The 13874-nt window shown below is 34.7% G+C and overlaps 1 protein-coding gene across 1 annotated transcript in view; it reads left to right on the top strand.

The window, feature by feature from the left end:
- LOC109076872 (contactin-4-like) overlaps window positions 1-13874 on the top strand; it is a 65983-nt gene that overhangs the window by 9132 nt on the left and 42977 nt on the right. The window contains exons 3-4 of the mRNA XM_042751103.1: window positions 6345-6477; window positions 9255-9430. Coding sequence (XP_042607037.1) covers window positions 6345-6477; window positions 9255-9430 — 309 coding nt within the window. The remainder of the gene's footprint in view (window positions 1-6344; window positions 6478-9254; window positions 9431-13874) is intronic.

Raw genomic sequence — 13874 nt, 5'->3', positions numbered from 1 at the left:
GCTAGAGAAAACATGCATTTATGTAATTGGATGTTTGATTGAAAACCTTTTTGTTACTGAGCTATAGCTCTTGTGTCAACTAGCCTCAGTCTTCCTTATTTAAACAATAAGCAGTGTAGACTACGTATGTGCATCCCCATAACTGAGGCTCATGCAATATGCATCTCAATGCATAGACAACGATACGATGCATTAAAGATACATATGAAGCAGCTACTGATGTGATGCAATACGATTCACCCCTATTACGATGCAGTGCAATCCGATTTCAATTCGATTCAACACAATGTGACTCAACGCAATACGATGCAATGGAAAAAAAATATGACGCTAAAAATTACAATTATGGTACATAAAAGTTTGCTTTTATTTTTTTTTTGGTTCAGACAGACAGTAAATCATAAATGAACTTAAGTGTATGAAATATTGGTCACAAATTCTTGGTCACTTTCCAAATAATAAAATTATAGTGCATCTACTTTATATATAAATAAATATTCTTTTACCAATGCAAATATGTTAGAAATGATGCATCATATGATACAAATGCCTACTTGTATCCGAGGCACACTTTTTTAAATCAATGCATCGCATCGTTAACTTTTATGCCGATGCACCGATGCAAATTGGTAAATCTTACCATCCCTTGTATATACTGTGGAGTAAGAAGAAACACAAGTATTTAAAGTATGCTCTATAGAATAGTGATTTTATTCACATTAATGTACATTTTTTTATTTTTAAGTCTACTCAGAGACTACCAATGGTGTTCATGATTTCAAAATAATCGTTAAAGGGGTCATCAAATGCAAAATTCACTTTTGTTGTTGTTTGAACATAAATGTGTGTTGGCAGTGTGCGTAAACGTCCAGCCTATAATGATAAAAATCCACACAGTGTTTTTTTTTTATCCCTATTTTAAAATCCCCTTTCTCAAATCAGGATGTTCTGAGATTCCTGTCAGAATGACGTAGTTCTGCACAGGCCCCTCCCACGATAGTTGCCATATGTTTTTATGTCATGTTGAGCTGTGGTGCCCATGTGTTCACAGGTTCAAAATTAGATTTCCCTTCATCGCACCAGTGTCTTCCTCTTTAATATGAAAATTAATAAGAGGGAATAAGCTTCCCAAAATGGTAAAAATCATACAGCATCTAATTCACATCTAGATGTGAAAATGGACATGCTAAATGGCCACTAACTGCATTCATTTGCTTTGTCTCTTCAAAACTTGACTAAAAATCTGTGAACAATTACACCAGGTAAAGAGTTTGCACTAATTTCTATCTTTTGAGCATATGGCGTCAGGTAATTCCAACTGGTTTAGAACATAATGGACGTAAGGATATAATTGTGCTTGATTAAATATGCTTTGATTGAGGAGTAGAGGCACAAAACACAAACAGCACAATCAGAGAAAAGCCCTAACTTATCCTTAGTCCTGATTAATTCAGTTTAAATGCAAAACATACAGTTAGTTTCTCTCCAGCTGCCAAACTGAATTAGATGCTGTATGATTTTTACCATTTTGGGAAGCTTATTCCCTCTTATTAATTTTCATATTAAAGAGGAAGACACTGGTGCGATGAAGGGGAATCTAATTTTAAACCTGTGAACACATGGGCACCACAGCTCAACATGACATAAAAACATATGGCAACGTTCTCACAAACTAAAATAATAGTGAGACCTGTAAAATGTATGTATTAGACAACACTGGACCATAAGAAAAAAGTACACTTAACATTAATTTTTTAAAGTGCACTTATTTTGAAAAAAAATAAATAAATAAAAGTACTTTGAAAAAAATGTACTGAATGTAATGTTTCAGACACTTAATTGCAAATTAAAAAGTTTAAATTTATATTAAACACAATACAAAATACAAACTTTATAGTGCTTTCACTTACATAGGTCTTGGGAATAAAAGCATTCTTGTATGAAATCTCATAACCATTTCTATTGTTTTTGAAACATAAGTGTAGTGCTGAATGTACTGACCAGCATTTATAGTAAACTAAAATATACTTTAAATCATTTCTATCTAAACTTGTGTCATGCATTTACATTTATATTTGTACAGTAAGTACTGTATACATTTGTGATGCTAAGGTTAAAATTATTAACTTTGAATATAATATAAAATAGCACACTACAATTTAAGAATTATTATTATTTAGTATGTTATTCAACACATCAAAATAAGTGTAATTCTTTAAACAACGACAAAAGAATTTTAAAACAAAGATTAGAAATGTATTTTACAGTTAAACTTAATTTGGCATTATTACAAAGCAAACTTTTTGAAAGTATACTAAAGAAAGTATACTTCAGGAAATTGAACTCTAAATACACTTACATGTAAGATGCCTTTTGTTTAATTAATACATTATCTGCAAGTACATAAAAAAATACTTTTAAAATTTGAAGTGAACTACAACTGCATAGTCAGTACAGTTAAGTACACTTCTTTTTGACATGGTTATGTCTTTAAACAAACGTTAAATGACACAATTTATACATTGTTTGTCTTTCAGGGACACATAAATACACATAAATACACAGCATAATTGATCGATTGTGATATATTTTATTATTGTGTAACTTTCTGCAAGTTACAGTCAACAACTGAATATGCCGCGCTTAATTCCTCAAATTCACGGTTCTCAGATTTTCAGGGCTCGTTGTGTGTGTGTGTGTATTTGTTTGTGTGGGTGAGTGCAGGTGTGTATTTTAACTTACCAAAATTGGCTTTTTCATTTGATGAATAAAACCCTTAAATCAGAAACAAATGGATTGAAGGGCACACAAACGTCTAAACCCCTTCCCTCCCTCCCTCTCTCACCCTGTGCGCCCTGTCTGTGGCTGGATATTCATGCTGAGGTAAGCTGGCCGAATTCATCGGCTTGTCAGATGGTATTGAATTTGAGATTAGTTTTTATTTGGGCCTCCAAATTGCTCCTTGGCTTTTCCCTCCAGCTCCGGTGCTGCTCCGGGGGGCTGCGCTGCCATATAAATTCTCCCCTCAGGTAGAGAGAAAGAGAGAGAGCGACCTGCTTTCTCCAACTTCCTTCATAATGACCTCCCTTTCCACCAAGGTGGGCTTTTGTGTTGTAAACCTCTTGTTAGTATTCTGCGCTGAACAGGGATAGATAATTTCTCAGCAACTGTGTGTCTCTTTGGACAGCTGTGGTCTGTTGTCAGAAATCACAGCACCAGTAAAGCCCTCAGCAGAATCCTCACAACATAACGTCAAACCCACAGGCGACGACGCGGTTTCAGATTACTCCCCATCAATATTTTAATAACATCTTGTAATATTTGCAGCATCACCAAAGCTTGTAATTGCATGGTGTTTCTGAAATAGACAGTTCTGTCCTCTTGTCCTCTGGCAAATATGAACCTTAATTGCTGCATTAATTCCTCGCATGATAGAAATTCACTCTCGGCTGCATTTCTCAGGTTTGCATCAGCTCAGAGCTCAACTTGAAGTTTTAAAATCTTTCTCACCTCTGTCTTTATTTACATATGTCTCATGTCTTTTGGTACCAGATTTTGGGTATGGATATCTAATTTAGCGGTTCTGTGGAAAATTGCTCATGTTAATTTTGAACAGCTTGATCGGATACAGACAGATGCTTTGGTGCAGTGTCAATACTGACGCCCCCATTTGACGTGTTCTAGAGCCTTGATTATGAGAGCGCTCTTTGTTAAGCATGGGTGAGTCACTTGATAATTAATGTGTGTTTTGGCCTTTGATAACATCTTCGCGGACTGACTTTCATGTCCATGTGCATCATAAAATCACATAAGAAGATACACATGGAACACAGTATATCTAGTAATCACATGGGCATCACTTCAGTTTAAAAAGTAGTGGGGTGGTGGGAGTTTATGACATCATGAAATGACTTAGAGCCTTAATATTAATTATGCCCAAATGATTTAACATTAATCTTTTAATGTTTTATATATATATATATATCAATGTGTTTGTGTAAAAAAAAAAAATATTCATATTTAAAACTTCATAAACCGTAATCTCTAGCTTGTGCTAACTGTTGAGTGAGTGGCGTTCCAGCGGATGATGCAGGATGTATTTGTAGCATAAGCTCCGGTGAGAATATGTTAGCCTTGTGGGAACTAAGTTTTGTTTATAGCAAAGAAAAAAAAGACTACTCTTGGTATCCACCAACATCCTCCGACATGCTTGTTTTGTACTTCTAATTTAGACAAACAATGTTCTTATTATAAAGTGATCTGAGGCAACAATCCAAACTGGGCATTTTATTCAAAAACTTCCTTCTCTACCCTTTTCGGTCCTTAATAATCCACTTAATATTGCAAATGTAATTAACTGATAACATGTAACATGTTTGCTGCTGATTATCACATTTGCAAAATAGAACTGGATATGTCTCCTCTGTATTAGCCTTGAAAAAACATCACTTTTTTTAAAGAATATCACTGCATGCTTATCAGTAATTTTAGTAAGTGCTACTGATGTTTTGTTTAGCTGTACACTTTTTTGTTATAGCATCACCACACTCACCACATTTTAGTATAAAAATAAAATCATTAAAAAAAGTGACAATGGGAGGAGGCCGGGCTTTTGGAAATATGGATCAGCTAAACAATGGAAAACACTGTGGTAGTTAATGGGAAATCCGAGTCAATATTATGGTTGTGAAGTATTACTTTATCATTTGCTCTCACTCACGTCTTTTCATCTTCTCATGTTTCCTGTTGCATTTAAGAGTTAAAGCCCTTGTTGACAGTGAGACTGAAATTAGCCCTGGTGCAGAGTATTCCCCATTCAATAGTTTTCAAACACCTCCGCTGAGAGCTCTTCTGTGCTTTATTATCACCTAGAATCACAATGAACTCCACCTCTCCTGCATTAGTGAGATGCTAATTGAACACTAGGTAGACCAATTTAGCATTTCTGGCATGAAAAAAAAAAATGTTCCAAATTTTCAGATGCATTAATTCAGTTTGCACTCCTCTGGAACTTGATATCTGCACAAGGTTTAATAAACAACCAGCAGTGTGTGCTTAACATGAACTAATTTCTCAAGAGGATGGTTTTCTTTCAAAAGAGCCTTCTAAATGTAGGTTAAAAACAGTAATTGGTACCTTTACACTGCAAAGGTGAAAGAGAATATTTGACAAAAATTATTCTTCTTAATTATTGCTCTTGATGTAATAATTAATACATAAAATTGAATAATAAATATATTATTGAAAAAAATATTATAAAAATATTTATTAATTTATTAATAAAATACAGTAAAATACAAAAAAAGTGTTTGAGGAAACAGCATGTCATATTCTGGCTGCATAGACAAAGGCTCAGAACTGTTTATAAATTAGTTTATTGCTGTTTACACACTAGAAAATCAAAACCACACTAGTTATTTCAATAGCATGAAAAACAAAATTAACTAATTTTTCTTTGCATAACATGTTTGAAAGGTCATGAAAGTCAAACGGCAGATACAGAAAGACATGCAGAGTAGTTTGAGTTCAGTGTCATTTGAATACCCCAAAATTCTGCCCATCACAATTTTTTAAAACAAAACATGCAGATGTTTTATGGACACAATGCAGTAACATTAGGCTCTATGCTGTGTTAATCGGCACACAATGAGTTTTAGATTATGCAAATTGCATTCACTCCCGCATAAAAACTCTCAGTCCTGCTCATTGTTGGGTGGATGTCTCATTTTGCTGAAGGCCATTTGTGCTTAATAAGACAGGATAAGTGGTTTGCGCTAACCATCAACATGTAATTACGGAGAATAATAAACCACAAAATTTCTAGGCTTTTAAGTGTTTAGACGATACACACAATTAAGCTACTTTCCTGCAAGTTAGTGTCTTTGGTATGAGGAAATCACATTAGCGAGCTTAGTGGGTCACCATGTGTTTCTTGAAAATTGAATAAGCTCTTGTTTTTTTCTCTGACTAGATTTAAGAATTGCAAACATAGCATAACATGTTAGCAGTACACGTACAGTAAAGAAATTCACTTTCTCAGAACAATACCTAAGCTCAAAAGTTTAGTATTTTAACATATGTGTGCTCTTTTGGGGTTTGTGATATTAGCATCTTGAACGTGTAATGTAGCTAAGATCCTGCCAACAATAATCTCAAGTGTTTTCAAGGTTTCTTTGGTTGCGCCACATTTACGCTACCCACTTGACAGCTATTGAATGACAGCTAGGCTTTCATCCAGTGAACAGATGGATACCTTTCACAGCAGCTTTGCTCTAAAAAGTGCGCTTATCTAAACTTAGCATTGACTAACAGTGTATTTCTGTTCTTTTCCTCCTCGCCTTTAGAAGGCAGCGGTCCTCTGAGGCCAGTATTCACCAAACAGCCGGGAAGTATTGTATTCCCTCTCCATCTTAATGAGCCCAGCCGGGAGGTCACCTTCAGCTGTGAAGCCCAGGGACATCCGCCCCCGTCCTACAGGTGAGATCCCAGTGTACCATGGATTTTGGTATCAAAAAGCCAATAATAGCTGTATTTGATCATTTTTTGTCAGTGGCAAAGACAAACAGACAATCCATATTACCTGATTAACCTGTTCAATCTAAGCTTTAGTTCGAGTGTAAGGACCTTGAAAGTTTTCCTGAGCTCTCAGCACATGTTGGGTATTTCTAACATGAAGGGAACTCTTTTTCAAGTCGCCAAGGACAGATTAATTTATCAAAGAGTGAAGTTCTCCATTGCTGCCATTACAGAGAGCCCTTTATATTGTCGCTGCAGTCCTTGATTTGACTCATCTTGAGTCAAACCAATCTGAACTAGTCTGAACTGGTTTGGCCTTTCTGTTTTATTTATTTATTTTTGTTGGAGACCCATGCAAAATCTAATTGGATTGAATTTCTCTTTGAAAAGCTGTTGCACTCTTTCTTTGACTCCCTCTCGTTCTTGTGCTTGATTTCTGATCTCTGTGAATTTAATAGAATTTCATTTTATTTTAACTGCAGTATATCAAAGCACATTTCGGATGTTAAACAAGGTGTCAGAGTCTATTGCAAATTGTTCTTTTGAATTTATATTCTTCATAGACTTCGAAAAAATATATATATCACCATTTCCTGTTTTGAACATTGATAATAAAAAGAAATTTCTTGAGCAACAAATCAGTATATTAGAATGATTTCTGAAGGACCACGTGACACTGAAGACTGGAGGAATTATGCTGAAAATTCAGCTTTGATCACAGGAATAAATTACAAGTAGAAAGCAGTTATTGTAAATGCTAGTAATATTATTCAGTATTAGCCTGCTGTTTTTGCGGTATTGTCAATCAAATAAATGCAGCCTCGAGACTTCTTTATATAGCATTTAAAAATGTACTGTCTTACTCAACCCAAACTTTTGAACCACAGTGTATATAAAAATATGTTTAAATAACACAAAACTTACATTATTTTCTGACTTCATCACAAGCATTTCACAAGCACTTAACAGAAAAACATTTAAAATGTATATTTTCTCCACTAGTTTAAAGCTCTGACATCTTTCTAAAATTAATAAAATATGTAAGTGCACAAGTTAAAAAGCTAGACACTTTCAAACAGTCTGCCCTTGAATTTGATCATTCCTTTCAGCTGATAAATTTGTAAAACTGAATATTTTTTCAGCATTTGAATGGAAGTGAAAAGAGTGGAATGTTTCTAACTGCACTGTTTGCGCTTCTCGGGAGACTGGAAAACATACTTAATGTATTCAAAATAATATACTGTATGTCTACAGCATATAGTCCCTGAAAGAATTCCCTTCCAGTGAACTAGTCTATTTTTTTTTTTTCTTAAAGAGCGTCATTGAATTTGAGTGACAGGCAGAGCAAACAGTGGGCTGTTCATGCAAATAAATCTCTCCCAAGTCCCGTGCATTAACTTGTGCAGCACGGTAAAGATTTCTATCAATATGGAAAGGTCACAGACGTGGCCTTTAGTGTGTGGGAGGGAAACGTGACATCATGGTGTCTTCAGTTTTTTGTGCGTTGTATTGATTTCCATTGTACATATAATCAGACCGGTAATTGATGTGAATCATGTCTTTGTCCACATTAAAATTAGATGGCCACTTTAGTGCCCTTCTCTGTTTTCTCCAGTTTGTCAATTAAAATGGCCCTTATTTGCTGTGGGAGTCACACAGCAGACTCATTTGTTCTCATTTGTATGCCACATTGACAGAGAGGTCTGTATTTTTTCAGTAATTACAGTTTAATAATGAGGTAAGGCAGTGATTACGTTACCTGACTGTATTGATTAATTGTGTGATGATGTAAAGACGAGGCTTTTGTAGCAGGGGATCTGAACTTATGGGCGTCTCTGGGGTTTTGTGGTTTCTGATATCTTGGGGTGACTGGTCCAGGCCATTGATCTGTTGTAAAAGTCCCGTCTTTCTACTTAACAGCCTTTGCTGTTGCTAGTCTTTTTGACTTGTGGCACTATATGTCCATGCTCAGCACTTTGGTATTATTTTTTAAAAAGATCAAAATGATTTGTATTTTATTTAATATTTTGTTCATGCATGTATGAATAATGTTAATTAGGAAAAAGTATAATAAATGATAAAAAAAAGAGAATTAAATAATTTTTATGTAAGAATTTTTTTGTTAGAAAATTATAAAATCACAAATTTTTAGTAATGGAGTTGCAAAACTTGCAAACATCTTTGATGTATAACAATAGAAATATAAAACATCTAATATATCTAACTGGACATGTTATTTTAGCATTGTTTATATACTATTATAATATTTATTAAGAATTTTAATTAATTTTTATTTTTATATTTTCAGTTTTCATTTTTAGTTCAAGTTTTAGTTATTTTGTTAGGTGATTTTGTCATTTTTTATTTTATTTTTATTTCAGTTTTAGTTTTGGTAGTTTTATACAGTACATACTTCAACCTCAACTTAGTTATTTTATTTTATTTTATTTTATTTTATTTTATTTTATTTCAATTATAGTAGCTTTACTTTTATTTTAACAACACTGGAGATGGACATGTCAGATGTACAGTCAGAATTTCCTTTCCCTAACCATTGTTTTTTTCAAGGTTCAGGTCTTATTTTGTATTCTATTTGTGGAAAGTACAATATACAGTATAATACAAATAACAAAAAAAAATATATGTCACTATGGTTTACTTTGAATAAAGAGAAAAATATCTTCTAGTACTGCAAACTCTCCATTCACTCTCTGCTAACTTCCCTCTGTGTTTCATAGGTGGAAAATGAATGACAGCTTCATTTACTCTCAACCTGGCTCTCGATACAGCATCTCAGGAGGAAACCTTCGAATCAGCCAGCTCAATAAGGAAGAGGATGCTGGTATTTACCAATGTCTGGCCTCCAACTCTTTCGGGACCATTCTGAGCAGAGAAGCTAGTCTTCACATTGCTTGTGAGTCTAAGTAATTTCTCTTCTGAAAATCTCAAGCACTTGAAAGTATGAGGGTCTACAGAGCGGGGGAACTATGACGTCACTCTGTTGGTGGATCGGCTGTTAGCATCACACTGGTTCCCTCGACAAAAAGCCAATGGGTTTTTTCCATAGGCTTTTGGGTTATCACAAAAAATAAGCTATGAGTTCAACCATAGTTCATGAAACTTACAAGTTTGGTCCATCAAGATAATCTTCACAAAATAATATAACTTTTATGAATTTTGAAGCCAAAAAAAAAGCGCCAGAACTTAAAAGCTAAACTTAGGCTATAAACGAACTACAGCACACAGTCGCTCACCTTCAACTTCACCACCACCATAATTCCCACAACTTTTCAAATTTATTTTAAACATGTTCATTGAAAAGGATTTACTCTGTATATGTATTTTAATCCACGCTGCATGAACCTTTTCATATAAACTGGAATAAATACAAAACTAGAGCCAAACTATAAATGAAATGAGACATTAGTAATAAATAGTATAGTGAATAAATGAAATAATCATAACTAAAAGACATATGAAAGCACGTATTTCTCTACATTTCAAAATAAGGTGAATTAAAAGTCAATAAATCCTTGATTAATATGAATATTTCAATTAAAAACGTGTCTCCACATACTATTCAATAAAATTCTACTGCATTTAATCTATTAATAACAGAGTGAGCAAGTTTTTGGATATGGTAAGATTAAACTTATTTTAGTGAATAAAGTACCACATTTCAGCTATCGTTTTGTTAGGAAGTGTACACAAAATGTTATTTTATCCTTGCTTCTAGAAAATCTGTTTGCTTTCTAACAGCTTCATGTGGCCATAAACATTTCAATTTAATTGTTAAGTTTCACTTTCACCGTGACTAAGACGGTAAATGTGGTGTTTTCATGAATAATCGTAAAATGAGTTTACCTTACGAACCCAGAGTCTCTGCCTCAGTAGGCAAGAGATAAAACGAGCATCTTCCATCCGAAGACTTGGGTTGCATTTCGGGGCAAAAAAAAAAAAATGTCGACCAACAATATAAAATGCGGGAAACTATTAATTGGTTATTCTACAATTAATTGTACTATACATTATACTACAATTGGAAAATACTTTAAATTGATAAACTGTTCGTTGTGATGATGTTATATGTCTCCGACAGCATCTGTAGTTCCATTTAGCAACTTGTTAGAAACGTAACGTAAAATAACTAGTGGGGTGTAACTGGTGTGTTTTATTTCGCAGAATAAAATGTGAAAGTATCTTGAGCTTGTGTGAACCACGGACCTTATTTAAGGGCTTTAACCAAAATCCCATTAAAAAACCCCATTGACAATGGAACCAGAAGTGCTAAAATGCAAAATCGCTTCCGGGGGGATTTTACCTACAAAGTGACGTCATAGTTCCACCACTCTATAGACTCAAACTTGAGACCAGTGATGCTTGGTTAGTCTTTTCCACATCATTTGATGTGGTTTTAATGGATTTACATTATACCTTTGTGAACTTGTATTTTAAAGTGGGTACAGCAAATAATGCATGGGCTCTGAATGTAGTCAGAGTTAATATTGCGAACAGTACTGCCGAGAGCAGATGATCCATATCGCATAAAAACGACTCATTAATGATGACTCAAATTAACCATAAACTTGGGGTTTGTATTTGAGAATTACAAAGCATTTGCTCTGCATTTGCACTTATGGTAAATGATCATATCATAAGGAATCGGTTTCCCTTGGTCTTCTGAGATAACAAAAAAAAAAAAATGCATGTAACTACACTGGACTTTCAGTATAAATGCTAATCTACCTTTCATTTTTAAAATAATCTAATCTGTTTTACATTGCAAAATATTGCCATAGACAATAAGTGCAGCTATGGTGACCATAAGATACTTATTTCAAAAACATTTTAAAAGCATCTTAGAGATCCATACTTTTGAATGGTAGTGTAGTTACAGATTAAACTATAAATTAGAAATAATATAAGATTAAATTTGAATTTTAAGCATCCAGGCTCTTTGGTTACTGTGGGATATTATGAACCATGTCATATTCATAGATTTTGAGATATCACAAGGCTGCTGAAACTGCTATTTCATGGGCTTCATTTACCAGTTTCTATGTGTGATGTCTGCTGGATCTCTGGTGGCAATGTGAGCTTGATGCTTATCTATTTGATGCTAGCTGGCTCATCTGCAGAAATGATGCCCTGTGATGGATGTGAGTCTGAGTTCAGGAACCTGTTTCCTGCTGTCAGGCCCAGTGTGATCTTTAAAACAGCTCTGGCTTCTGTGGTGTGAAGGTGGGACTCATGCAGGTCCTTAAGCATTATGTGTTATCAATGTTTTTTCTCAATTACCTGGACCTAGCCTGCTGTGGCTTCCAAATTGATCACTCTCCAATTGTCCAGCGCCTGTAATGCATCAGGGGAGGCTGATCTGAGACCTGTCTCTAGGTCTCTCACTCTTAGTATAACACATGATGTCAATTTAGTTTCTGAGCTATGTTGTAGCTAAAAAAATCATTTGTAATCTTTTCTTACATCAGCTGGAATAATTAAATATGTCATTTTGAGAATAGAATCAGTGCATGTCGGTAATGAAACATATAAGTGACTGAAAATAGATTATATTCCAGTTTTAATTGTGCATCTGATTACAGATATGTGGGATTACACTGTACTTACAAAACACATGTTAATTATTTGTTCATATGACACTTTACCGGTGAAACTTCTTATTAGGATAATACTTCCAAGACATAGAATCAGAGATTTCGAAGTACAGTTTCCACACTGGTGTGGTGACTCAAAACTCAAAACATTAGATTCATCCACGCGGAGGAGCCATACCGATGCACAAAATTATTCAACCTGATACATATTTTCGCTTCTGACAAAGTTCCCACAGGTACATTTTCAACATGAAATCAAGTAGGGATAATTCTGCAAATAACTGCAATTGCAGGTTGCAAACAGACGTGGCGATAAAGAGACAAAACTTAAAGGGGTCATATGATGCTTTTTTTAAAGATCATTATTTTGCGTATTTGGTGTAACAAAATATGTTGACATGCTTTAATGTTCAACAAACACATTATTTTTGAAATACTGTACATTATTGTAGGTCCTCTATGCCACGCCTCTCAAACGTGTTGTTTTCTACAAAGTCCCCCCTTCTGAAAAGCTCAGTCTGCTCTGATTGGCCAACTGACCAAGTGCATTGTGATTGGCAGAACACCGCAAGCACTCGTCGGAAATGTAACACCCCTTTCCATAATCGCGAGCTTCATCTTTCAAAATAAATGTAAAGACAGTTAATAATGTCCTTAGTTTTACCATCAGTAAAAGCCCGAAAGGAGAACAGAGTCACGTGACAGACACAGTGATGAAGCTCCTATGTGTTTGCAGTACACAAGCCACGGACGGTTAAGACTTACTCCACTGTGTGACCATGTCTCTCCCTCTCTCTCTCTCTCTCTCTCTCTCTCTCTCTCTCTCTCTCTCTCTCTCTCTCTCTCACACACACACACATGCGCACACACACACAGATATACAACACATTTGAACAGTCAATAGCAAATACTTAAATTAATAACAAAACATACTTACAGTAGTTGATTCAGAAGTGCCAGATTGTTGTAGCAAAGTCAGAATTACCTCCTCTCCTAGGTTCACGAAACGGTCGTCCATAAAATGCGTTGCTGTTCTGTTGTAAGTAATCTTAAAGCTTCCTAAATGCATCTACTTTCGGAAGGCCAAATAAAGTGCTATTGCTTTCGCCTAGATACATACAGCATCTCCCTGAAATGGCTGCTTCAACACTAACTGCGGTTACTGAAACCACGGCTTCTTTCTTACGTGAACATTTGGGTGGCATTACTCAAATATTTCCACATCTTGACGTAGACGTGTGGGGGCGTGTTTGAATGAGCCGTTTTATGGGGACGTGGCATAGTCTTAACTTTGATAAAGAATATCTCTTTGGATTTGAGACTTTAGTCTTTGCAACTTTACAGATCTTCTTCATGCACCAAGAGCTTGTAACACTCCAAAGAGAGTTCATTTAAGGACTGCGACAAACTGTGACACAAAACATCCTAATGTATATTACTGATAACAAAAATTTGAAGAAACTAAATTATTTAAATAAATCATAGTCATATGTGATGCATTATGCAGGGACTTTTGGGAATGTCCTTTTACTGTTTTTCACCATAAACCACACATTACAGAGTGAAATTTCACATACTTTTTACTGTAGTTTTTTTTTTACAGTCTTTTTCTGTAAACATTACACATTTTTATTTAATGGTTATTGCATGTGACAGGCATTTAAATGTTTTATATTCAAAATTTTAATTGAAATAATTTAAATTAATAGTCATATGAGTTTAACAGAAAGACAAAAGTCAGCTGCT

Source organism: Cyprinus carpio, chromosome B23, assembly GCF_018340385.1.
Source record: "Cyprinus carpio isolate SPL01 chromosome B23, ASM1834038v1, whole genome shotgun sequence".
Taxonomy (NCBI): domain Eukaryota; kingdom Metazoa; phylum Chordata; class Actinopteri; order Cypriniformes; family Cyprinidae; genus Cyprinus; species Cyprinus carpio.
The sequence above is the reverse complement of the archived record's forward strand: the minus strand, read 5'-3'. Positions and strand labels throughout refer to the sequence as shown.